The 26690-nt window shown below is 50.2% G+C and overlaps 2 protein-coding genes across 2 annotated transcripts in view; one reads left to right on the top strand and one right to left on the bottom strand.

The window, feature by feature from the left end:
* Positions 1–1046: 1046 nt before the first annotated feature.
* LOC308358386 (orphan sodium- and chloride-dependent neurotransmitter transporter NTT5-like) lies at positions 1047–10673 on the top strand (the record flags this gene model as incomplete). Its single annotated transcript, XM_080828570.1, has 11 exons — positions 1047–1266; positions 1425–1582; positions 1689–1815; positions 1955–2133; positions 2993–3103; positions 3262–3503; positions 8308–8494; positions 8866–9067; positions 9150–9342; positions 9811–9976; positions 10188–10673. 11 exons carry the CDS (start codon positions 1047–1049, stop codon positions 10671–10673), a joined length of 2271 nt encoding a protein of 756 aa, XP_080684696.1.
* A 5669-nt stretch (positions 10674–16342) lies between these two features.
* TRPM4 (transient receptor potential cation channel subfamily M member 4) overlaps positions 16343–26690 on the bottom strand; it is a 37529-nt gene continuing 27181 nt past the window's right edge. The window contains exons 18-25 of the mRNA XM_080827707.1: positions 22758–22890; positions 22443–22617; positions 21983–22160; positions 17900–18093; positions 17507–17639; positions 17150–17222; positions 16948–17053; positions 16343–16717 (exon numbers count right to left, since the gene is read on the bottom strand). Coding sequence (XP_080683833.1) covers positions 16713–16717; positions 16948–17053; positions 17150–17222; positions 17507–17639; positions 17900–18093; positions 21983–22160; positions 22443–22617; positions 22758–22890 — 997 coding nt within the window. The 3' untranslated portion in view covers positions 16343–16712. The remainder of the gene's footprint in view (positions 16718–16947; positions 17054–17149; positions 17223–17506; positions 17640–17899; positions 18094–21982; positions 22161–22442; positions 22618–22757; positions 22891–26690) is intronic.

Here is a 26690-nt window from a genome sequence, read left to right as displayed (position 1 = left end):
TATTCCCAGTTATATCATGCCAGAAATGAGGGCAGAGTGGAAGAAAGGCGCTCCTGACCTTTACTTATACCACACTTGCCTGAGATTTAGTGTCTGCAACACATTGCCAAAAAGAAATGCAAAATGCTGGTGGTCTGCCCTTTCTGGGAAAATGCTGTAGCCTCTGAGTGTGATCTGGGGAGAGAGGGAACCCTGTGGAGTTTCCATAGCACGAGGCCAGGAGGGAGGAGTGGGGGAGCAGGCTGCGGGTCCAATGCCACCCGACTCTTCACTGTTCTTAGTGAGTTTTACCAGATTTCCTTGAATAAATGTTTCTTCATTGGCTACATGCGCTTAGGACAATTTCCAAAGACCTTAAATGTTTCTTTCTTTGCCATGGTCTTTGCCATGGTCACATGGTCTGTGGTTCCACAGAGCCTTTATGCTGCCTTTCCTGAAATGGAACCCCAAGCAAGCTTTCGGATTCTACCAATCCTCTAGACCCCACCTTAGATCTACTGAATCAGTCTGGAAGAGTGAGGCTGGCAGATTGAAAGGCAGGAGTCTGTGTGTTTCGAGGTTTTGTGGTTATGATAGGTTTGAGAACTGCTGGCCCAGAGCCCTGTGTGCATTAGCTGGGCCAAATAGACCAGAAAGAGAAAGGAAAGGAACCTGAGTGCTGGAATGTTTTCTGTGTCCTTGACTCTCCTGTTCTGTCGTGTTTAATCCTATCAGTTGGGGGCTGACGGGGCTGATGCTAAGCTGATACTCCAGTGGTTGTGGCTGGCCTTCCTCCTGATTGGTGCTCACACTGTAACAGTTATTAAATATTTTGAAATCTCTTTGTTAGATGAGGAAAAAAAATAACTAACTTGAGTCTCAGAGATGAAGTTATTTGTTCAACCAGCGAGAAGGTCCAAGAATTAAATTCTGACCCTTTGTTTGCTCTAAAACCCTGCTGTCCTGAACTTTTACAGGCTGGTCTCTGAGACATAGACCTTAAAGTCTGCTCTTCTTGGTGACCCCAAGATTGTCTCAGGAGTTAGCTGGCCTGCAAGAAGAAAGTCATGGAGTCCATTGAACTCTCAGAAGAAAAGACTTCCACACAACCCAGAAACTCCTCATTTCCGTCCTGGAAGCTCACAGCCCGGGAGATTCTGGCCACCAAGACCCAAAACTACTTTGCTCGGACGAAACGAATGAAGAACATCTTGATGCAGGTGGCCTTCTCCATTGGGCTGGGCAGCATATGGCGTTTCCCCTACCTGTGTCATCGCAATGGCGGAGGTGAGGCCAGGGGCCCGGATCCTGCGTTTCGGGAAGGAGTGTTAAGGCTTGGAGCCCAGACTCCTGGGTCCTGGGGGTGGAGAGAGTTCTAGGGGTTGAAGAGGAGGGGGGCCGGGACTCCTGGCTGCCTGAGCACAGCTCCTGGCTCCCTCCTTCAGGCAACTTTATCCTGATGTACTTCTTCATGCTCTTCTTGTTCGGGATTCCCCTCTTGTACATGGAGATGATCGTGGGGCATTGGCTGCGTGTGGACAACATCCGGGTCTGGAAGCAGCTCGTCCCCTGGCTGGGCGGCATAGGATACGCTAGCATATTGGTGAATGAGGGGCCCAGCCAAGAGGCATCCCCACTCAGCCCTTGTGGTGTCCAGCTCCCCCGTCTCTGTCCATCCTGTCCCTCAGGCCCACCGTGTCCACCCCTAGGTGTGCGTCTTGATAAGCTTGTATCACAGTGTCATCATCACCTGGAGCATTTACTACCTGGGCAACTCCTTCGATAACTCCCTGCCCTGGAACCAGTGCCCACCGGTGAAGACCATCAATGTCACTGGTGAGGAGAGGGAGAGAAAAGGCCCGCAGGGCCACGGGAGGCAGGGGCGCCAGGGAGCATGAGAGCCCGCGGGGAGGGAGCGAGGAGCAGGGGCGAGACACCGAGTGAGGCGGTGCCTAAGCGCCTGCGTGCTCCCCAGACCTCTCTTGCCTTCGGACGGTGTCCCACCAGTACTTCTGGTACCGCAGCACCCTGAGTGCCTCAGGCCATATTGAGGAAGGGGTCGAGGCCCTCGTCCTGCAGCTCACCCTGGGCATCTTTGCAGCCTGGTGCATCCTCTTCTTAATCATGATCACAGGGCTAAAGACTTCAATGCTGGTGAGCCACCCTGACCGCGGACTCCTCTACCCCTTCACGTTCGCAAATCCAAGTATCTGGCTTCCTGCCCCAACGCCGTCCAACTCCTTCCTGTTGACCCCGTGAGCCTCCCCCACTCCTAGAGGACGGGCTCCGCCACCCAGGTCCTGAGGAAGGTGCCGTACTCTCCCCAGGCTGTGGCAGCCACCAGTCGTCTCACAAAGAACTACTTCCCTCCGGCTGGAACGGGACTTGGTACCGACCCAGCTCGCTCCTCACCATCCCACACCCCCAAGGCATAGCAGTGGGCACCTTCCAGAGCAGACCGAGGCCACACCCCCTGAGCCTTGCGTCCTGCACCTGCCTGCCTGTTGACAGCGCCTGTGAATCCCTGAAAGAGCTGATTGCCACCGGCTCCCGTCCAGAATTGCCCATTTATTTTCTTTCAGTCCATACTTCCAGCCCGTGCCCCTGGCACCTGCATCATATTCTCCTTACGTGGAAAATTCATTTCAGTGTGTGAAAATCTTTGCTCGGCTGGGGTTCCTCCCCCTTCACCTACGACGCTGTTTCATGCAGCCCTAACTCAGGCACAGACCGTAAACCCAGGCCAACGAGTGAATGATGTCAAAACCATTTTTACTTGGGGTCTCATCCCTCACTTCGGAGCAGCTCATTGGCGGATGTTGCCCCCAACGACACTGTTGTCTCCCTAGAATAATCCTCCTACAGCTCCCTCCTGTTCCGCCAGACCACCTTAAGCCAGCTCATCCCCACCTCTCCTCCTGCTGACCTGGGTGCCCTGTTAGCGCTTGCCTCTGAACCGCCCCCATCCCCGCTTCTCCTGACTTCCGGTTTCTGTCCTGACCCCCCTGGCCAGATCCTGGTTTTCACGGTGTTCCTTCCCTGCATCCTCCTCCTCTGCTTCCTCATCCAAAGTCTCTTCTTGGAGGGTGCCATTGCCAGCCTCAGACATATGGTGACCACAGAGGTAAGGCTGGGATCTCTAAACCCTGTCTCTGCCCCCAGCCTGTTCCTTATCCCTCTGCTCTTTACCCCAGCTCATCCCTCTTCCCATTCACCAATGGGGCCACTCCGAAGCTCACCCCCAAACCTCTCTCTCTCTCTCTCTCTCATCCCCATCCACAGCTCTCAGCCTGGGCCTCGCTGGACCTGTGGCGTCAGGCAGGAAGCCATGTGCTCTATTCCCTGGGCCTGGGCATGGGCACCACCATCAACTTCTCCTCCTACAAGGCTGGAGAAGACAACTATATCCAGGTGGCCTCCTTGATGGCCCTGGTCAATCTGGGGACCTCATTGCTGGTCACATCCATCATCTTTATTGTGCTGGGGTTCTGGGCCACCACCAGTGGCCCCACCTGTGTTGAAAAGTGAGTAATTACAGCCTTGTAGGTCCAACAGGGGGTCTCCTTCCCTTAGCGATCCGCCAGCTTCATGGGCCTTCAGACTCAGACCTCTCCAATATAATGATAACAACAACAATGATAATGGTTGTAATAATAACATATTCTCAGAGAAAACTGGCAAATTATAATATTCCAATAGCCAGCACTTTATAGGTAAGAAAACAGTCCCAGAGACAAGACTGTCCAAAGGCTCCCATAAACTGCAAATGGTGTAAAGAAGATTTCAGAATCAATTATTTAACTCACAAAAGAGGTTGTTACAGAATTCTGAGCCACAATCAGCGGTTACTGGCCTAAGCTGCGTGTTGGGCTCATTTGGGGAGCCTTAGAAAACACTCATACACCTGAGTCTCACTTCCAGATTTACTTGATCTGGGGTGCATTCAGGCACCGGGATTTTTTTTAAATCTCCAAGGTGGAGTTTCTCTTCCAGTCAGGATGTTGAAGGCTGCAAAAGTCCATGCTTCCTTGATACAGCAATGTTAAAAATGGAAGAAAAAAAAAACACCCTAATACTTTCCTGTAACATTACTGAAGAGCAGTGGACACAAAGGAGCTTTAATGAACTAAATACTGGAGAGTGATGAGTTCATCATAAGTGAGCAAAGAGCCATGAATGTCTTTACACCTGGGGGCAAACGCCTGACCTGGGGGCACGTGACTGGAGGCACAGGGCTGTCATGGATGGAGAGACTTTGCACAGATAAGAAATCAGGCAAGCATTTTATCACAGTATGCGCTGTCAGTAGTTCTTGCAATCACAAGGAGCCCCCAACAAATAAATTGCTCGACCCAATAGTTTTCCTCTCTATACCTGGGAATTGTTTTTGGAGAAGTGGCAGAAGCTGCAACAGAGACAGGGCTAGCAAGCAGATGAGCTATCCATGGTCTCATGGTGCTCAGATTTGTGGCCCCACTGGAGCTGAATGCATAGATAAACCAAAAACATCTACAGCTAACAATCCAGCTCACTCTAATCCAAATAATGACAACATCAAAGAAATTAGTCCTCAAAAAAAATAAAAAAAAAAAAGTCCTCGCCAGGAGGAGGTGGTCATGCAGAAAGTTGGAGGGATGGCTCGAGGGCAAAGTGAGACCTTCTTGATCCCATTTGAAGGCACAGAAAAAACTCAACTAATTAAAAGTGCCTCCCCCACCCCAGCTTGCCTCAGTACTTAGAAAACTCTAAATAAATAACCCTCATCTAGCTAGAATAAAAGGCTTAAATGTATTGAGACTACACAAAATAAAACAAATAACATGTTGTTCTCTATGCAGTGTCCAACATGGAATTAAAACCCTCAAGACATTCCAAAACCCAGGAAAATACAATCCATCGCCAAGAGAAAAAAGAAGACCCAAAGACCATCCAGACATTAGAATCAGCAGACAAGAACATTAAAACAGCCATTACAAATATGTTAAGGAATTTAAGAGGAAAGATGAATACAATGGAAGCCAAGGAGATATTTTAGGGAAGATACAGAAAATCTAGAAAAGGACCACATGGAAATTCTAGAAGTCAAAAGTAGATGAAGACAAGGTTTCACTGGATGTATCTAGTTTAGATTGGAACCAGCAGAATAAAGGATCAGTTAATTTGAGGACCAGGTTAACAGATGTTCTACAAAGTGAAGGACAGAAAGGACAAGAAGAATGAGAAAAACTGAAGAAGAGCCCCAGTGACCTAGAGGACCAAGAGATCTATAATTGGAGTTGCAGGAGGAGAGGAGAGGAGAGAGAATTAGGGCAGGAAATCTTCAGCTTTATTTGTAATGGCCACAACTCCAGGCAACCCAAATGTCTGTCGGGAGATGAACAGATAACAAACCTTAGTACATTCATTCAACACATGGAGTACTTTCTACAAATAAAAATGAATGAACTGTTGATGCACGCACCGACATGGACGAATGTCAGACTCTATACTGAATGTAACAAGTCAGGCAGAAAAGAGTACACACTGTATGAGTCTTTATGAAATCTAGGAGTAGGCAAAATGAATGTGCAGTGATGGAAATCCGTAGTGGCCTCTGGAATGGAGCAAATGCCCTGGAAAGGGGCCCAAAGTAATTCTGTGGAGTGATGGAAATACTCTGTATCTCGATTGGGTGACTTGTCAATACTCACCGCAGTGAATATTTAGTATTTGTGCTTTTTATTGTCTCTGATATAGCTCAATAAGAACTGAGTTGGTTTTTTAAAAAGCTTCTGGTTGATTCCAATGAGAAGCGTTACTTCCTCAGGCAGCACTGTCCAGTAGAACTCTTTGTGATGCCAGAAACTTCCTATACCTCCACTATCCAGTGTCATAGACACCAGCCACAAGTAGTCAGAGCACTCGAAATGTGGTGAACGTGGCCAAAAAATGCAACCCGAATTTTTCAATTTATATCATTTAAAAAATTTTTATCTATCCATTTGAGAGAGACCACAAGCTGGGGAGAGGGGTAGAGGAAGAAGCAGACTCCCTGCCACACAGGGAGCCTGATGTAGTGGTCAGTCCCAGGACCCTGGGATCATGACCTGAGCTGACGACAGATGCTTAACTGGTCAGCCACCCAGGTGCCCTCATTTTTATCATCTTTATTAGCTTTAGTTGACATGGCCGTATGTGCCTAGTGGCTATCGTGTTAGTGTGGCCCTAGAAGGACTGCCACATGAGCTCCTCGCCCTTCATTATATAGAGCTTGTCAAACTGCAGTGGGTATTATGAATTAGTATTACATCAGTCAGTAAGTCTGGGATGAACCCAAGATTCTGCATTTTTTTTTGAGGATTTTAAAAATTGATTTGACAGAGAGAGAGACACAGAGGGAACACAGGCAGAGGGAATGGGAGAGGGAGAAGCAGGCTTCCTGCTGAGCAGGGAGCCCAATGTGGGGCTCGATCCCAGGACCCTGGGATCATGACCTGAGCCAAAGGCAGCCACTTAATGACTGAGCTACCCAGGTGCCCCAAGATTCTGCATTTCTAACAAGTTCCCAGGTGATGCTGCCCCTCCACGGAGCTTCTACTTAGAGTAGCAAGGCTATAGGTTACTCTCTCTCTAGGTAAGGAAGGGTGGAGGTATGCTTTATTAGTGTTTTCTAATCAGGAGAACAGAGGGCAGCTGAGGATCTGTTAGCATTTCCTTAAATTAAGCAAGCACAGTATTTATGGCCCAGTGATCCCCATTCCCAAGGGTGTATCCTAGAGCAGTCCTTACACAAGCCCTGCTGATGGATGGTTGTTGCGGCAGTTTGTAATCTCAGGGAGTGGGGTCATTATTTGGGGAATAGAGTATAAAATGTGGGTTGCAAATGCAGCAGAGGGCAGCAGTCAGGAACAACAAACGACATACACTCAGCAACATAGAGATACTGCCAGAAAAACTGAGGGAAGAAAAGTAAGAAACAGAAAACCAAAACACAATGACACTCGAGTGATGACACACAAAACATACATTTTGGGGGGCTCAGGCAGGTGAGCATCTGCCTTCGGCTCAGGTCATGAGCCCAAGGTTCTGGGATAGGGTCCCTGCTTCAGGCTCCCTGCTCAGTGGGGAACCTGCTTCTCCATCAGCTGTGCCCCCTCCTTGTGTTCTCTCTCTCTGTCATATAAGTAAATAAAATCTTTTTTTTAAAAACCGTATATTGGGGCACCTGGGTGGCTCAGTGGGTTAAAGCCTCTGCCTTCGGCTCAGGTCATGATCCCGGGGTCCTGGGATCGGGCCCCGAATCGGGCTCTCTGCTCAGTGGGGAGCCTGCTTCCCCGTCTCTCTCTGCCTGCCTCTCTGCCTGCTTGTGATCTCTGTCTGTCAAATAATAAATAAAATCTTAAAAAAAAAAAAAAAGGAAAGATCTACACTCACACCCATTGGAAGAAAGCCACATGTTTTAAAAAAAAAACCATATATTTCTTTTTTTACAAAGAAATATCCATATTTAATGTTTTTAGTCAAACACATGAGAGTAGCTGAAGGCATGAAAGAAAGAGTGAAATTCAGACTCGGAGGGAAGAGTTTAAACAGCCTTTGCTCTGCTGGTTGAGGAGAACGATTGTGAGTGGGTTTGATTATCGCAGCACTCCAAACCTGAGGTCCAAAAAGAGATTCTGAGTGTATTCATTCCTAGGGCTGTCATCACAAAGTCACACAGACTGCGTGGCCAAAACCCAGATCTGTCCTCTCGCAGTTCTGAGGCAGAAGTCTGAGATCAATGTCTTGGCAGAGTTGGTTCGTTCCTAGGACGATGGTGGAGAATCTGTCCCACGCCTCTCCCGGTGCTTTGCGGGCAGTCTGGTGTTCCTTGGCTTGTAGGTGTCCGCTTTCATCCTCACGTGGGCTTCTCCCTGTGTGTTTGTGCCCGACTTTCCCCCTTTTTATGAGCGCACCAGCCATCCTGGATCCGGGGCCACCCAGGATGATCTCATCTTTAATTACCTCTGTAACAACCTATTTCCAAATAATTTCACATTTCCCTGTAGCGGTGGTGGGGTGGAGGGGGGAGTGTTAGGACTTGAACATAAGAATGTAGCCGGGGCAGGGGAACAGTTTCCAACCCGTAACACTGAGGAATCTTAGCTACTACCGAAGGGGCTTCTGTCCCTTAGGGGGACAACCAGGGCAGTTCACCCCACGTCCACGTGGTGAGCTTCCAGACCCTTGTTAACCAGCCGCACTCACCTTGGGCCGCTCGCTTTCCTCTCCAGTCCTCGGCTGCCCTGGTTTGCGCAGAGAAAGGGGCCAGCCTGGTCACCATCTTTCCTGGCCTCTGTTGCTTTTCAGGAGCGTCTCAAAGCTGATGAAACTGATAAAAAGGGGCGTCCTGCCTCAGGATGCCAAGCCCCCGGAGGACATCCTGCTCTTGCCCCCCCTGGACTACCTGGAGTGGGTCAGCCGCCTCCCTCAGCACCTCCAGAACCAGATCATTCGCTTTTCCCCGTCCTGCAGCATCAAGACGCAGAAGGGAAAGGTGTGTTTGCAGGGGCAGGAGGGTGCTTCCCGACGTGTCCTTCCCCAGTGTCCACTGGGGGCCACCCCAGGCATCGCTGGAGGCAGGCAACAGAGTCATGTCTCCACCACCACTGCGTATGTACCAGGGTCTTTGCTAAGTGGTCACTTGACTTTAACTCTCACATCAACCCTAGGATACCAGTCTGTTAGAGGAGGAGACTGAGGCCCTGGGAGGTAAAGCTCACACAGCCCAGCAAACACTCAGCATTCTGCCATCCGCCCACCCGTCTAGGTGTCTTTCCTCTGCCCAACACAGACATTGCTAATCGATCACTGCACCATTCCCCCCATCCAGACCCACCACTGCCTGAGAGCCCTTCTCCCCTACAGTTCATGGAGGGCCCCGGCCTGGCATTCGCAGCCTTCTCCCAAGCCGCCTCCTTGTTCCCTGGTGCCTCTTTCTGGGCCATCCTCTTCTTCTTGATCCTGGTCATCACAGGGCTGAACACCTTGATAAGGATCTTGGAAGGCATTACTTATCCCCTGGAGAATTCCATCTCCATCTTCAGGAGGTATCCCAAGCTGCTGTCAGGTACTATGGATTCTCACCCTTTCCCCCAGGCCATCCCAATCTCCTGGGCTCATTTTGACCCCTGGCCCACCCCTGCACACAGACCTCAGTGTGGCCAAACCTGCCTTTGCCACAGTGTTTGTCTGCTTGGGAGGTTTTCTGGGCAGCCTCGTCTTCACCAGTCACGCTGGCAGCTACATAATGTCCTTGTTTGATGATTGCCTGGTCCCGCTGACCCTCATCATCATTGTGGCCTTCCAGAATGTGGCCCTGGCCTGGATCTATGGAGCTAGAAGGTGATGTCCTGGGGTCTACCCAGCCAGGGGCCGATCCCAGGTCTCCGAGGATGGGGCAGGCCGGGGGTGGGGGGCATGATCTACTCTCTCTGTCCGTCCCACAGCGGGGGGTGGGGGGGTCTAGCTAATAGCATGGGGTGCAGGAGGGAGTGATCTGAGGGCAGCCACGTGGGTCCTGACATAAAGAGCAGTCAGAAAGCAGGAGACTCAATTTCCCCTACCATGGGCCACATGCGAGAGTCTGAAGGCAGAGGGCTGGAGCCCGGCGCTTGGATCGGGGGCTCCCATGAGGAGACCCGATCCAGGGCCCAGCCTCAGGGAGGGCCCAGCAGGACTTGGTAGCCCCTATGAGTTAAGAACTGGTGAGAGAACCAGAGGTCCGGCAGACCCACCCTCCCAAGAGCTCTAGGCCCTGGTGGCCAGAGGAGGGCTCCTTCTAGACATCTGTGCCCATTGCCCCCACCCCAGGGTCAGGGAAGAAATATTTGGTGATCTGGGCCACCTGCTGTGGTCCTTCCTCACTGTCCTGTGGTGCTATGTGACCCTGCCTGGGCTGCTGGCCCTGACCACCATCAGCCTCATGCAGCTCTACCAGACGGAACCCCCCTACTACATTGCCTGGAACAGCAGTATGGTGAGATCCCTCCCTGGCCTCCTGCCCCCATTCTGGGCACCCCCCTCTGATCTCCCATTCCACAGGACCCTAGGTCTGGGCTCCTTCCATCCCCAAGGACCCTTTAGCCAGCTTCCCAGCCCCTAGGGAACCTGATCTCCAGCGTCACATGGATTGAAATCCCCTGACAGCCCCCTCCTCCTCCACCCCGCTCCCTTCTCTCTGCCTGCAGAGCCAGGAGGTGAAACAGCCCTACCTGCAGGGCACCCTGAGCTGGGTCACCTTCCTCAGTGTCCTCGCCTTCCTGCCGATCCCCATCTACCCACTCCAACACTGGTGGTACCTCCAGGACCACATTGCTTCTGACCCCTTTGAAAAGCTACAGTCCAAAAAGATGCCCTTGGTGCCCCCCAAGCCCTGGCCTAAGCACGGCATGCAGTCCCAGGAGGGAAACAAAGACAGCTCCTCCAAGAGGCACAGCCTGTCCTTGACCAGGGGGCTGAACCTGAACTCGTGGCGGTTCAGCTTGCCCTTGAGCAGCCAGAGCTCTTCCTGGTTCAGCCTGCCTGTCATGAACTCGCTGACGTCCACACTGTCCACGAGGAGTTTCAGCCTTCCGGTCTCAAGGCAGGTGAGCCCAGCCTTGACACCCATAGACAACAGTGACCAGCACGTGAAGACCAAAGACGAAAACCAGCACGGGAACTCTGCTCAGTAACTGGTGACGCCACCCATCTTTCCAAGGCAGCGATTCTGTCCAACAACTGGCGGCATGAGCGCCCATTTTACTACAGAAATAATTGGTTCTGCCAGAAAGGAGGGGGAGGGGTACGTGGGAATCGTGCCCATCAACCACTCATTCGGCCTTGGGAAGAAATGGACAACTCAGGAGCTCTTTCCTCTCCTGGAATAATACCAGTTCCGCTAAGTGGAACATTCTGCTCTGGGGTCGGAGAATTCAGAGCAAGAAGTCAACTCAGCCGTCCACAGGGCTGGACCTAGTTCCTCCTTTCTCCCTGTGAGTGGGGAGTACCATGTTGGCACGATGGGGATGGGCTTCATGGCACTTGCCAGGACCCAGCCTTTCCAGTTATCATGGAGATAGACAGCGTTCCCTCCAAACCCCGAACTCCACCGCCAAACTGGATCTCTGGGGGGGCTGATTTCTCCAGGGCTACCCTCTCAGAGTGGGCTGGGATAATAATGCTAAGTCAATAAAGTGATCCGCTGAGATCCCATGCACAGGCTGTGGGCACCGAGTTCTTTCTGTCAGCCTCCTCCTACCCATACACCCTCCAAATCAGCAACCTGTTGGTGAACTGAGTGTCCGGTCTGGTGACTCCAATCTCCTTCTCCCTTTGAGACACAGTTTATGGAGTTTCTATGTTCCTCCTTTTTCTGGAGTTGAGACAAACCACTGGGGAACTTTGGAGCAATCTGCATTACTCAATCCAGAAAGTGTGTTAACCCTTCAATCTGGCGTGGTTCGGGGACCATACTACTAAATATGTCCCATCGTTATCATCTCACTTCTCCTGCCAAGAGGGGAGCATGCCTGGAGCTGCGTCAGGCAGGTAGGTCCCCTCTAGCTATCATGCTTCATTCTGACTTGGGGTAGAGTCGCTCACCCACTTGGGCATTGGGAGGTAGGTCACGTGGTTTCTGTGGGCTCAGGACCAAGGAGTCTTAGAGAACTTAGAGCTCCTTAGGGTTGTCTGCGGGAATAGGTAGCACTACCCTGCCTCTTCAAACGCCAGATGGAGTTAAGGCAGCTCAGGAGGTGGAGGCACCTTCTAGAAGCCACACCTCTTTGTATCTTCCTAGGTAACTCCCCATCCCCAAGACCACGACCTTGAGAATCAATGCCAGCTCCCATCACCACCCACTCTGGCTCCAAATCACCCCCCAAATTTCTGCCTGCCCATTCACGCCTTTTATTTACCTCAGAGGTCTCTGAACATCGCTTATCACACTCCCTTATCGGTGACAATTTTTTGAGAAAATAGTCCCAACGTGTGTAGAAAATCGACTCGTGAATGACTGTCGTTCTACATCATCTCGGTAAAGCTTAATTTGTTTTGCTTATTTCCGTTAAAAAAGTAGCTGTAAGTAGAAATTCTAAGTGTTTCTCCCTGCAACCCCAGTGTAATGGCTTCTACCACCCAACCTGGAGAGCCCCGAAAAGGTCACAGGCAGAAGCTTGCAGGCCCTTCACGCGTCTGAGACTCGCACCTCCCGGCTTCCTGCCTCCACCTTACTCTCCGGGGACGCTGGGTCTGGGATGACGCGGCTCAGGAAACCGGCTGCAGGGAGAGGGCCTGGTCTCCCCTCCCACCCTCACCTCTGCGTCACTTCCCCTCTCAGAGGCTGGACGGGCCGCCACCAACCAGGTACGCCCAGAGTCTGGCAGGGTGAGCTGTGGACCGGTGGAGATGATGCGTCTTAAACCACGCAGGGCTCTAGCTCTGAGGTCGTCGTTTTTGTGTGAGGTTCGAGGGGTGGGGAGTCCTGGCGTGCGCGACACTGTCCCAGGGGCTGCAAGACGCCCCCTTGCCTTGGTTAATTAACCCTTAGACGAGGCAACAGACAGGCCCTTTGCTGGGCTCCTTCAGCCGCCAGGGAGTGGATACCGCAGGAGGCTCGAGGAGAGAGGCAGAGGCCCTGAGATAACCAGTCCGCGACTAAGGTGGAAATAGAGTTGAGGTCTTCTGGTTCCTAGTCTGGGGTCCTTTTCTTTCTCGTTTCTGTACCAGGCTAACCACCTCTCGGCCCCTGTGGCCACGGTGCTGGCGCGTGACCTCCGTTCCCCAATCTGAGGTGCTTCCACAAGCTTGGAGAGGAAAACGAGGACATCTGAGGCGACCTCCGTGTGGGGGGAGGTTGGTAGACTTGGCGGATGTGGCGTGGAAGCCTCTGGCCCCCCTGGAATGGGTCTTGCGGCCTGGGTGAGGGTTTTTGTTGTTAACCTTGGCCGGGATGGCCGTTCCACTGGCTTAGGTAAGCCGCCCGGGTAGCCGCAAGTAGCTGCGGCTTAGACCGGAGTCAGCAGACTTTCCTGTACGGGGCCAGATGGTATTCTCGCCTTTGCGGGACACATGGTCTCTATCGTATATTCTTTGTTATTTGTTCTTTATAGCCCTTTAAAGATGTAGAAGTCATTCTTAGCTCAAGGGCCAGAGGATCCCACGGGCTGTGGTTTGCCAACACCTGGTCCGGGGCCGCGTCAGGTGGCTAAGGCAGAATTCAGTTTGAACTCCCCAGTCGGCCGACTTCGGGCAAGGCTGCCACCCAGGCCGTCCAGCAGAAAGACGGGTGACCCAAGAATTGCCAGGGGCCCGAATCCTTAATTTTCAAAATAAGCCTCTGTCATTCCCTCCCCGCTTGGACCTCAGTCATCATCTCAGCCTGGACGAGATGAAGCCGCTCCGGAAACAGCCATACTCGCTGACCAAACCTCCTGCCCAAGGTGTGCGGACCAGGACATGAGAAGGGTTGTCAGATAGAGTCAGAAATCGTCAGAAATGTATTCTGAGTGGGTTTTTGAGGAACTGACAGTCGATAATACCAGATGCGTGTGGAGAGTAGGTAAAGCAGAAAGTCCCTAAACGTCAACCTGTCTGCCAGGGTTGGCGTTGGCGCTGGGTGGCGGCCGCAGCCCAGTGGATACCAGCAGCCTTTAACTTTGCCCAAACGGCGAACTAGGCCGTCGTTTAGGGGAACCTTTGTAAGTGGAGGCCCCCCTGGAGCCGGTGGGGGGACAGTTCCTTCTGGTGGGCTCCTGCCGCTTTCAATTCCAAAACGGATTAACCCAAGGACCAGGGCAGCTCTGCTCTCGAATCTGCCATTTACATTTAACCATTTCAGACCTTACTGGTTGTCAGGTTCAGGTTGACGGACCCTAAAATGAAGAGGTAAGGCTAGAGAGTTAGGAGACCTCCACGTGTGGGGCCTCCTCGAGAGCTGAAGAGGAAATCAACAGCGGCCTTTCCGCGAAAGCGGCGTTCGCGGCGCTGGTGTCGGCAGGTGGCGCTGCGGTACTGGGAACTGGCGCCTCCCTGGGTCCTGCGGCGGCCGTGAAGTCAGGAAAACGGATTCTTCTTTCTCGTTTTGGGGACCTGTTGTTTCTTTACGCTGTTCTAGAGAGGACCACGCATGCTCCCGTCTCTGGATGGGAGAATCCCCTGACACTTGGAGGACATTCACAGTATGGACACACGAAACATCAGTTATACCCTTAATAGGAGAAGCCAAAACGGCACATCGAATTAGCCCAAAGGCCCCACCAAACAGGGTCACTTGGGCTTCCTTGCCCCCCACTGTGTGCTGTTTCAGTGAAGTCAGGTGTGCGCTTTCCTTCTCGGGGAACATGGACCTAGAAGTCTAACATGCTTGAGTCATGAAGCATCAGCTTTAGCAAAATTTTCCACCTGTGATGCATGTAAGAGCCATGAAGGCTGGTCCGTGCTGGACCTTCTTTATAGTTAGAAGCTTCAGGACCAACCATGTGTTTTTCCTACACTATGAAACATCTGTTTGAGCCCAGGCAGTCCTCAGAGGGCGCGACTTGGGTAGCAGGGCCTTCCTCCCCCCTCAAGGCCCGCCCATCCCCAGCTGACTGATTAGAGGCCACTGCTGACACCTCATTCCTTCCAAAGATGTATAAATGGCGACAAGCACAGGAAAAGCAGCTCGGTGTCTTCAGTCATTAGGGAAATGTAAATCAAACCCACAAGGACGCAGCACTTCACACCCACCAGGATACTGATAACCAAAGAGAATGCAAAGTAACAAGTTTTGTGGTGGATTTGAGGAAACTGGGAACTCCTGCGTCACTGGTGGGAACATGAGATGTTGCACCCGCTGTGAAAATCCGCTTGGCAGCTCCTCAATTTCCACTCTAGGTCTAGACGCAAAAGAACTGAAAATAGCGTTCAAACAAAAACTTGTCCGTGAACGTTTACAGCAGCATTATTCGCAATTGCCAGAAAGTAGAAGCCACCCAAACATCCATCAACAGATGAATGGATAAAATAAAAGTGGTATATCCATACTATGGGTAGTGTTCAGTCCTAGGAGAAAGGAAGTTCTCATACAACATGGATAAATCTTGAAAACATTCTGTTAAGTGAAAGAAGTCAAACACAAGGGACCACGCGTGATGATTCGATCTATATGAAATACCCAGAAAAGGCAAATCCAGAGAGCTAGAGAACAGAATGGTGGTCCAGGCCAGGGTTGTGGGGAGAGAAGCAGCAGCAATGAGTGCCTAGTGGGTACAACGTTCCCATGTGGAGCGATGAGCACTTCTGGAACCGGATAGTGGTAATCACGGATCAACTTTGTGAAAGTACCAAATGCTACTGAGTTGCATGCTTCTAACAGATTAAAATGGTGAATTTTGTATCCTGTATATTTTACCATGATTAAAAAAAATACAGACTGGAAACAATGAAATAAAATTGCCTCTACTTACAGACAGCATGACTGTATCCAGAGAAAACCCCACTCTGCAAAAATTGTACTAGAACTAATAGAGTTGAGCAAAGTCAGAACACAATGTCAGTAAATAAGAGATCAGCGGTATTTCTGTATACTAGCAGTAAGCAATCAGAGATTTTTTAAAATGTCAAACAGTATTAATATTGCCACCATTGTCATTTATATTATTATTATGACTTGGGTTAGAGAATTAATTCGGCATCTTCCAGAGAAATCTGGATGCCACACAACGCTTGGCGGTATTTCAGAGCTCCTCTGCACCCAAAGTGGCAGATAATTGGAATTCCTCCAATTTGGAGGAAGGATGTTTTGGTTGTGATTTCTGGATGTGGTGGTTGTTGGTGGTTGTCTTGCTATTTAACTAATAACTGCTGTCAGTTCAGTCTTGTCATTACCGGTTTACTTTGTTATGGGTTTAGTTAAACTGCATGGATAATGATGCACATTTGCCTCAATTCCATGTGCGCGTGGCCTGCAATTTCACACTAATTAGACTCTTTAAAGACATTTCTGCAGTTATCTACTCAAATCTGCATCATCTGTTCCCCTCTTGCCAAAGCAGATGTACACAGCTCCCACCCACCCCCACTCCAGGAAATAATTTGCTTATTATCACTGAGTACTTTCTCCACTGGAAAGTAGGAACTGGGGGCGGGGGGGGGGGTGCAGACGGCTGGGATTTCTGTCCCACTGAAGGGAGAACCATCAAAACAGCGCACACGAGAGGTGCTGGGCCTGAGTCAGACAGGCAGAGTGGACCTGGGAGCGGAAAACAGACCTGGAGATTATCTAAAATACAGCAACAGACTGACCAAAGACCTCAAACCCAGCCCCAGCCCCGTCGCAAAAGGATCTAGATACCCGCCATCTCCTCAGGAATCAAGTATTGGACTCACTCCTCTCAAATGGCTTTATTTCCCCAGTGTGGGGGGCTGCAGGTGGGATCTGTGATCCCTGAACCCCAGGACCCTGCTGCCTTCTCCCGCCCGGCGGGCTGTGGCAGCACCTTCAGAAGAGCAGTGCCTGGGCTCGAGGCTGAGCCTCCCCGAGTGGGACCGGTTCTGGGAAGAGCTGGGCCTGGGTGGTTCGCGTGGATAACACTCCCTGAGGGGGTCCTGACAGCAACCCGCGTGGTCCTCCGCCAGCGTGGGGCCCGCGTGCAAGACAAGGCCACGAGGTGCAAGGGTCAAGGACCAGCTAGGACTCTGGGAGCAAAAACTCCCGATGGGGTCGACTCCTTGCAGTCTGCCAGCAGGGCTCAGTCTGGAGGGAAGAGAGAACAGGTGGTGGGATGGAGAAGACGACAAAAAAATGGGAGGCTGGCAAAAAGAAGGAAGCACGAAAAGCCCAAAGGAAACAGAGTGCACCCCAGGACAATGGAAAGCCCGCGCGGGGGAGAAAAACACTCAGAGATAGAGGAGCAAAAGCCCCAGAATGTGGGGTGGTGACCACAGAGGCCAGGGACAGACACAGGCGGAAACCACAATACTGACCTTTAGGCTCAGACGGGGCTGGTGGCGGCGGCCCGCCTGGGGGCAACAGTGCAGAGCGGCTCAGGGCGTCAGCCACCCAGCCCAGGACGCGGCTACAGTGCTGCACCTGGGGAGCGGAAGGGACAGAGGGTGAGAGACTGGAATCCCACACCACCCCCCCTGCCCTGGCCACACGCCCCCGGCCTGGCCCGGGAGTCCTCACCTCCTGCTCCAGGCCTTTCAGACGCTGCTCATACTCCCGGATCCGCTTCAACTGCTTCAAGGCTGTGTCCACCCTGCAACCCACAACCACCAAGGGCATCAGGCCCATGCCCGCCGCCCACTAGCCCCACCCACCTCGGAAGCCCCACCCACCTCGGAAGCCCCACCCACCTCGGAAGCCCCACCCACCTCGGAAGCCCCACCCACCTCGGAAGCCCCACGCCTGCAGGCCCGCCTTCCTCCCCAACACTCTGGCTCCGCCCCACTCGGGCTCCACGTGGAGCCTGGCTCCTCCCTAGCCCCAGGCCCGGGCTCCTCCCTCCTCCTCCCCTTTCCCCCCCCCAAGACCCGCCCTCACTTTTGCGACGTGCGTTTCAGACGCTCGGAGTCGCTCTCCCGCTTGTCCCGTGCGCGAGCCAGCAGGAAATTCTCCTTCTGCACCGACTCCCATGTCAGCAGCCTCCGCTCTGCTTCCTTGGAGAGGTAAACCCCTGGCAGGGGGGGTGAGGACAGTGTCAAAGAGCCTGCCCCCTCCTCGGCCCAGCCCCGCCAAGGCCTCCAGCGCGAGCCCCCTCGGACCACGCCCTGTGCAGGTCTGGCCACGCCCTAATACTTCACACCTGCCCCCTGACCACCTGATCCCTGCCCACGTAGCGCTCCCGGACATCTTCCCGCAGCCTGTCCGTGCTCTTCCTTCTCTCCAGGGCCTGACCCCTGTGCTTTTCCCTTTCGCATCAAACCCCGCTCTCACGAAAATGTTCGATGACCGGGGAGGGCGGCAAGCGGGACCGACGCCTGCGTAGTTGCCGGATGAGGAGGCGCACGTGAGAGATGATGATAAGGGGCGGGGCCAGCGCGGGCCGAGAGTGAAATTCCCGGATGAGGCTGTAGCGCTGAGCCTTCCAATAGAGGTCGCTGTTTCCCTGTACTTTGCCGAAGGTGTGGCTGTGGGGAGGAGAGGTCAAGGGTCACCAGAGGTCAAAGAGGGCAGATGAAGGTTAGATATTAGACAATATGTTTGAAGTCCAAGGCAGCAGGCAGATGTGAGAATCATTAAGGTCAGAGGTATTACAGGAGCTGGATTAGGAGGGCAAAGAGTCAGATGTCCGGGGTCAAGGGGAGACGGCGTCAGGAATTAGGGTAGAGGTTATAGACAGGCTCAAAAGTCAGCTGAACACAAATAGCTAAAATCAGAAATGAAAATGGAGACATCACTATGAACCTTACAGTAATAAAAAGAATTATAAGAGAACACTATCCCCACTGTACACCAACAAATTAGGTAACCTAAATGAAATAAATGGACAGATTCCTGGAAACATACAAATTACCTGACTCAAGAAGAAATAGAAAATCTCAAAAGACCTATAACAAGAGATTAAATCACTCATCAAAAATGTCCCAACAACAGCAAAACCCCAGGCCTAGATGTTGTTGTTGATGAGTTCTACAAAACATTAAATAAGTAAATAACACCAATCCTTCTCAAATTCTCCCAAAAAAACTCCAAAAAAAGAGGAGAGAACAGTTTGTGACTCATTCTGTGAGGCCAGCAGCATTACCAACCCAGATAATGATAACACAAGGAAACAAAATTACAGACCAATAGTCTTTATGGATATACACGAAAATATCCTCAACAAAATACCAACAGACCTACTTTGGCTGCATAGTAAAAGGATCATATACCATGAGCAAGTGGGATTTATCCCAGTAATGCAAAGGTGCGTCAACATGCAAAAATCAATATAATACACCACCTTAATAGAACAAAAAGAAAAAAAAAACCAACCACATGATCCTCTGAAGTGGCAAAGACACAAAAAGGCATTCGACAAAACCCAACACCCTTTCGTGGTTAAAAAAAAAAAAAAAAAAAAAAAACACTCAGAAAGATAGTATTAAAAGGAAAATTCCTCAACATGAGTATAGGGTACTTATGAAAAACCTACGGCTAACATCATACTCAATGAAGAAAGACTGAAAGCTTTCAGCTAAAATAAGGAGCAAGACAAGGATTCCCACTCTTACCACAGCTCTTTGTCGTTGTACCGAAAGTTCTAGCCAAAGCAATTAAACAGGAACAAGAAATAAAAGGCATCCAAATTGGAAAGGAAGACACAGAACTCTTTCTATTCACAAATGACATGATCCTATATATCAAAAATCTCAGAGAATCACAAGAAAGCTACTAGAGCTAATAAGCAAATTCGGCAACGTTACAGGGTACCAGATCACCAACCAAAAATCAGTTGTGTTTCTCTACCCTTGCAGTGAACACTGCCACATCTGCCAGCCAAGGACTGCCAGCAGTCCGCCAAAAGTAGGAGAGAGGCAGGGAACAGAGTCTCCTTCACAGCCCTTAGAAGGAACCAATCCTACCCATACCTTGGTTTTGGACTTACAGCACCCAGATCTATGACGGAAAAGTTTCTGTTATGTAACACCATCCACTTTTTGTTACTTTATTAGGGAAGCCCCAGGAAACTAATACAATGGCTAATGGCCAACTAATTTTTTTTTTTAAGATTTTATTTATTTATTTGTCAGAGAGAGAGAGTGCGCACAAGCAGGGGAGCAGCAGGCAGAGGGAGAAACAGGCTCCCCCTGAGCAAGGTGCTCGATGCAGGACTCGATCCCAGGACCCTGGGATCATGACCTGAGCTGAAGGCAGACGTTTAGCCAACTGAGCCACTCAGGTGTCTCCGGCCAACTGATTTTTAACCATGGTGACAAGTCCACTCGATGTGGAAAAAAAAAAAAAATAGTCTCTTAGACACAGAGACCTGGAACAGCAGGATTTCTGCGTGCAAAAGAACGAAGTTGGACCCCACACCACATCCATACACAAAAATTAAGCCAAACAGACCAAGAAACTGAATATAAGAGCTAAAACCATAAAACACAGAAGTGAATCTTTATTAACTTGCATTGGGAGATGGGTTCTTAGATACAACACCAAGAGTACAAATAAAAAATTTTTAAATTTTTGTGCATCAAAGGGGATTATCAAGAACAGGAAAAGACAACCAACGGAATGGGAGGGGGCGCCCGGGTGGCGCAGTGGGATAAGCCTCTGCCTTTAGCTCAGGTCATGGTCTCAGGGTCCTGGGATCGAGCCCCGCATCGGGCTCTCTGCTCGGCAGAGAGCCTGCTTCCCTTCCTCTCTGTCTGCCTGCCTCTCTGTCTACCTGTGATCTCTCTCTGTCAAATAAATAAATAAAAAGTAAAATCTTTTTTTTTTTTTTTTTTAAAGATTTTATTTATTTATTTGACAGATAGAGATCACAAGTAGATGGAGAGGCAGGCAGAGAGAAAGAGGAGGAAGCAGGCTCCCTGCTGAGCAGAGAGGCCTATGTGGGGCTCGATCCCAGGACCCTGGGAACATGACCTGAGCTGAAGGCAGAGGCTTTAACCCACTGAGCCACCCAGGCACCCCAATAAAAAGTAAAATCTAAAAAAAAAAAGAATGAGAGAAAATATTTGCAAGTCATACACATGATAGGAGTTTAATACCCAGAATACATAAATAAATACCCAGAATACATAAAGAACTGCTATAACTTAACAACAAAAAGACAACCCAATGTAAAAACAGGCAAAAGACCTGAATAGACATTTCTCCAAAGAAGATGTACAAATGGCCAACGAACACATGAAAAGACGCTCAACATCATTAATCATTATGGAAATGCAAATCAAAACCAAAATCAGGGGTGCCTGGGTGGCTCAGTGGGTTAAAGCCTCTGCCTTCAGCTCGGGTCATGATCCCAGGGTCCTGGGATCGAGCCCCGCATCAGGCTCTCTGCTCGGCAGGAAGCCTGCTTCCTCCTCTCTCTGCCTGCCTCTCTGCCTACTTGTGGTCTCTGCCTGTCAAATAAATAAAATAAAATCTTAACAAAAAAAAATCAAATACCAGTTCACCCACTAGCTAGGGCGGCAGCATTGTTTTAAAAAGGAAAATAACAACTCACGGCAAGGCTGTGGGGAAATCCAAACTCTCCTACATTGCTAATGAGAACAGAAAATGGTGCTAATGCTGTCGAAAACAGTTTGGTTTCAAAAAGCTAAAGAGAAATGCCACAGCGGGCCCAGCATCCTACTTTAGAAATCTATCCAAAAGAAATAAAAACAGAGACTCGAACAGGTCCATGAACACTAACGTTCAGTGCAGCATCATTTGAAAGAGCGAAGGGATGGAAACAAGCGAGTGTCCATGAACAGATGAACGGATGATGGAACGGGATAGACTCGTACAGTGGGATAGACTCGTACAATGGAATATTATTCAGCTATGAAAAGAGTACTGGTCGGTGCTGCAACTTGGATAAACACTGAAAACTTTATGCTAAGTGAAATAAGCCAGACAGAAAATGATAAATGTTGTATGAATCCACATATATGAAACCTCTAGAATAAGCAAATTCCTAAAGACAAAAAGCGGGCTCCAGGGGGCCAGGCGGGTCAGTGGGGAGCAGGAAGTTGCCACTGGCTCATTGGGTACACACTGTGTGTCTGGAGCGGTAACATTTTTTGGAAGTACATAGTGGTAATGGTTGTAAAACATTATGAATTTAATTAATGGCACTGAATTGGTATACTTCACATTGGCAAATTATATGTATTTTGCCACAAAAACCTTTTTTTTTTTAAGGTTCTGTCTGGGCTCAGGGAGAGGATCAGAGTTCACAGTCCAGGTCCGGGCAGTGTCTGAATTCTGGGACTAAAGACAGAACTGATTAGGCTGGGGTCAGGGTCCTGCTGGGACAGAAAGTCACACTGGGGTCAAGGGTCACGCTGGGTGAGGTCAGGTCAGAGAGCAGTCGGGCCTCACCTGAACATGGCGATGAGCAAATTGAGCAGCAGGATGTTGGCCACCAGCAGGAAGATGATGAGGAGGAGAACCACCAGCCAGTTGGCATAGAGCGAGACGCACGAGCCTGCCTGAGCCCCCGGCGGGCGGGCCCAGAAGCCCTGCTCGGACGAGCAGTTGACGTGCTCCATGAGGGCCACTGTGAAGGGAGACAGAGACCAGAGAAAAACAGAAATTCAGAGGGGTGTGGGGGAAAGAGACCCAGAGAGAGGGAGACAGAATCCCAGAGAGAGACCGAGGAGGCGTCAGAGACCCAGAGACTGGGAACAGAGAGACGAAGAGAAAGGAGGACAGAGTCCCATAGAGATGAAGGGGGTGGGGGGTGCTGAGACTTAAAGAGGGGGGTAAGAACCCCAGGGACGGGGAGCCCTGGGAGGGGCGACTCGAAGGGACGGCGTCAGGCCCCCTCATCCCTCCGTACCGTCCATGTCCTCCTGGGGGATCTGCCCAAAGATCTGCAGGTAGGGCCGGTAGAAGACACGGCGCAGAACATTCGGGAGGTCACGATCCCGGGGCCTGAGGAGCCCCTCCGTGGCCACGCCGTAGGCAACCAGCCACACACCGAGGAAGAAGAGGAAGAAGAACACGTCCTTCATCTGCGGGGTGGGAAGAGACCAAGTCTGGACCCGCCGCCCTCCCTGGCACGGACCGAGCCCCGAGCCCCGCCCATGCCCACGCCTCCCTGCCCCGCCCCCTTCCCTCTCTGGACCCGCCCATCCGACCCTGCCCCCCTCACCATCTTGTTCACGATGACGATCTTGGGCCCGAGTTGTTTGTTGACCGTGAAGATGTGCAGCAGCCGCAGCGTGAAGACCATGAAGTCGAGGCAGAGGACGGTGCGGCCCAGGTCATACAGGCCGGGGGTCAGCCTGTGGTGCGGGGAGAGGCGGCAGGGGTCACTCAGGGGCCACGGGGTACCAAGGAAAACCCAGGTCTTCCCAACACCAGGCTTCGGGTGACCCCGGAGGGGCCGCAGCCGGGACCTTCCGATCCACCCCGGGTTTCCCCAGATTTCACACCACCAAGCCGAGCCGCGCAGGGCGCTGGCACCCGCTTAGGAATGGCTGCATAAATCAAGGTCTTGGTAAAGATTTGGGAGGCCCCCGTGACAATCAAGTCGGAAAACGTGCTGGAATATTTGTCCAACCTATAAAGGGGCAAAATAGAGAGAGTTCCAGCAAGTGAGTAAGCAGAAGACAGACGACCTCACGGGGAGAGTGGAGAACGAGAACACGGTTCACAGAGGGAGGGCGGATGGCCAACAGCACCAGCGACCCCTGTGGGGAAAATAAAACTGTATCCCCATTTGCATCATCACGTACTTGAACCCTGAATGGATTAAAAACCTAGAGTGAAAGGCAAGGGGCGCCTGGGTGCCTCGGTGCGGGTTAAGCCATGATCTCAGGGTCCTGAGATGATACACGCCTTTGGCTCTGTATTTTGTGTGGCACCTGCTTAAGCTTCTCTCTCTCCCCCTCCCTCCCCCAACTCTCTCTCTCAAAAATAAATAAAAAATAAAGGTACTTAAAAAAAAAAAAACAAAAACCTAGAGTAAAAGGCAAAACATGAAAATCTGAAAATACAGAATTTCTTCATGAGCTTGACTGGATGAGATGTCACAAGACAACAAAACCCTCCACGCAAGTAATATGTAAAACCACAACATAGGGAAAGACTGATGAGTTTGACTACTCTTGAAAGATAAAATTTCCGTCCGTCAAGAGATGACATAAATACGATAAACAGAGAAAGGCAAAACTATCTGCCAAAAACGCACGACCTAAATTTGATCTCAAGGGAACCTGAGACAGACTCAAACGGAGGCAAGTCCTACAAAGTAACGGGGCTGGCCTGTTCGAAAGTGTTAAGATCGTAAAAGCCGAAGAAGGATCGAGGAACTGGGTTGGCTCCTGGGATAGAAAAAGGACATGGGTGGGACAACTGGTAAAATTTAAGATCTCTTGGTTTTGATAAGGGAAGATGTTGACGTCTGAGGATCTGCGTGAACGCTATAGGGGAATTCTTTGTACTGTTTTTGCCACATTTTTTGTAAGTCTCTGGTTATTTCAGGATTCAAATGAAAAGAATAAAAGAATGTTTAAGATAATATACAAAAGTGAAAAGATGAGCTGCAGACAGTGAGAAGGTATTTAAAACAAAACCACCAAGAGGGGGGTGCCTGGGTGGCTCATTGGGTTAAGCCTCTGCCTTCAGCTCAGGTCTTGATCCCAGGGTCCTGGGATCGAGCCCCGCGTCGGGCTCTCTGCTTGGCAGGGAGCCTGCTTCCCCGCCCCCCACCCCTCTCTGCCCACCTCACTTGTGATCTCTGTCAAATAAATAAAATCTTTTTAAAAATAAATAAATAAATAAAACCACCAAGAGGTTAGGGTGCCCGGCTGGCTCAGGGGGCAGAGTGTGTGACTCTTGATCTCAGAGTTGTGAGTTCGAGCCCCATGATAGATGTAGACATTACTTAAAAATAAAATCTTAAAGAAAAAAAACAAACACCAAGGGTTAGGAGAGAGCACCGACCCATCCATACACATACACAAGAGATTAACAAACATAAATGAACATATATTTTCTAAAATGGCGGCGAGCCTATGAAAAGACATTGACAGAGGACCAAGTGGCCATTTGCTAAGAACAGATGCCCAAGCTAACTAGTAGTCAGGGACGCATAAATTTTAAAACAAGAAGTCATTTTTACCCGTCAGAATGGAAAAAAGACAGAAAAAGATCTAAAGGTTAAATTGAGAGCTACAAAATTTTAAAGACTGAAAATACCCGGTATTGTCTGTCAGGCGCGTCCTCAAGGGGCACCCTCTTACCCTGATGATGGGCGTGTATGTGGGTGAAGCTATTCTACAAGGAAATCTATCCACGTCAAGAATGTATGTACCCTTGGGGCGCCTGGGTGGCTCAGTGGGTTAAGCCTCTGCCTTTGGCTCAGGTCGTGATCCCAGGGTTCTGGGATCGAGCCCCACATCGGCCTCCCTGCTCAGGGGGGAGCCTGCTTCCCCCTCTCCTACTCCCCCTGCTTGTGTTCCCTCTCTCGCTGTGTTTCTCTCTGTCAAATAAATAAATAAAAATCTTAAAAATAAAATAAAATATCACTGGTATTCCTAAAGCATGATAGCACATGGCTCTTTCATCTCAAAAGATACTTTAATCAAAATATAAGAGAAACAGAAGCATAGTGTCCTACAAAACTTTCTTATCTTGCTCTTGGAATAAATTATTCATGCTGAGTTCCTTTGCAGCATCTTGAACAGCACAGAGGAAGCAAGCCTCTGTCAGTGGAGACAGGGAGGGAGGGAGGGAGTCACTGCTGTTAACGATCCAGATTATAAAACAGGGTGTCAGGTCCCTTCTGTCCTTGGAAATAGTCACTAGGTTGTGTCCACAAAGCTCTTTGTCTGCTCTCCTCACAGGAACAGTGTCCTAACTGCTAGGACTTAAAAATAATAATAATAATAATAATAATTAATAAATAAAAGGCAAAGAAACTTCATCAGCTAGTATCTGATTGTAATGTCATGTTACCTTGAGTAGAAAATGAGACTTTGTGACCAGACTTTTGGCTTGATTTCTACCTCTTGAAGCTTAGAATTGTCTCACTGCCTTATGAAAAGAATTCATTCATTCCTTTCATTCTGGCAAGGAGAAGTCTGTCTTGTCTGATCTTTAGCCAACAATGGTCGAAACCCCTTCTTCTGGAATTTGATGCCACATTTTCAAAGACTAAGGTATCTTTGCAAATACCGATATGGAAAGCATGTCAGGACATATTAAAAAGGAAAAAGAGTTGCAGAAAAATACATGAAAGATAATGTCCTTCATTTACAAAAGTATGTGTATCAGTCCATTGTAAAAACACAGAAAAAGAACAAGCAGAAAATGCACCAAAGTCAGCACCAAGGAGAAAGTGGGGAGTCTTGGAGAGACGTGGTTTCCATCGTGTATTCCTCATTTCTTTAATCATGTTCACCGAGGACCTACTTCTGCATTTCTTTAGTAATAGGCTATATTTCAAAGATATTTTCTGTTGCTGGGAGATGAGCTAAATATCTTTTTTTTTTTAAGATTGATTTATTTGTCAGAGAGAGAGAGCACAAGCAGGGGGAGCAGCAGGCAGAGGGGGGAAGCAGGCTCCCCGCTAAGCAGGGAGCCCGATGCGGGGCTCGATCCCAGGACCTGGGATCATGACCTGACTCGAAGGCAGAGGCTTAATGGACTGAGCCCCCAGGTGCCCCGAGACAGATGTGTCTTGAGGAGTTTAGAATCTTCCGCGAGGGAAGAGACAGCACAAGCCGTACTGAGAGCATCATTTGGGAAGGACCGAGAGTCGGGAGAGGATACGGGAGGACTTCCAGAAACGGAGGCAGCAAAGCGGAGGCGTCAAGGGAGGGTAGGCATCGGCCTGGCCAAGGAGAAGGGGGAAAAGTGTTTCGAGAAGGGGGAACAGGACGCACAAGACCCGAAGACATGACATGCCAAGACCCAAAACATCCATGTTCCCAAGGATATTTTGACATGCCCTTTGCCCTCTCTCTGGGCACCACAGAGTATGATCTGGAAGCCACAGAAGAAATGAACTAACATGACACAGCCCCGTCTTGGTAACAGGAAATATCTGAGGTGAGTTCCTGATGATTCGTTTTTTATA

Source organism: Martes martes (assembly GCF_963455335.1).
Source record: "Martes martes genome assembly, chromosome: 17".
In the NCBI taxonomy this organism is placed as follows: Eukaryota; Metazoa; Chordata; class Mammalia; order Carnivora; family Mustelidae; genus Martes; species Martes martes.
The sequence above is the reverse complement of the archived record's forward strand: the minus strand, read 5'-3'. Positions and strand labels throughout refer to the sequence as shown.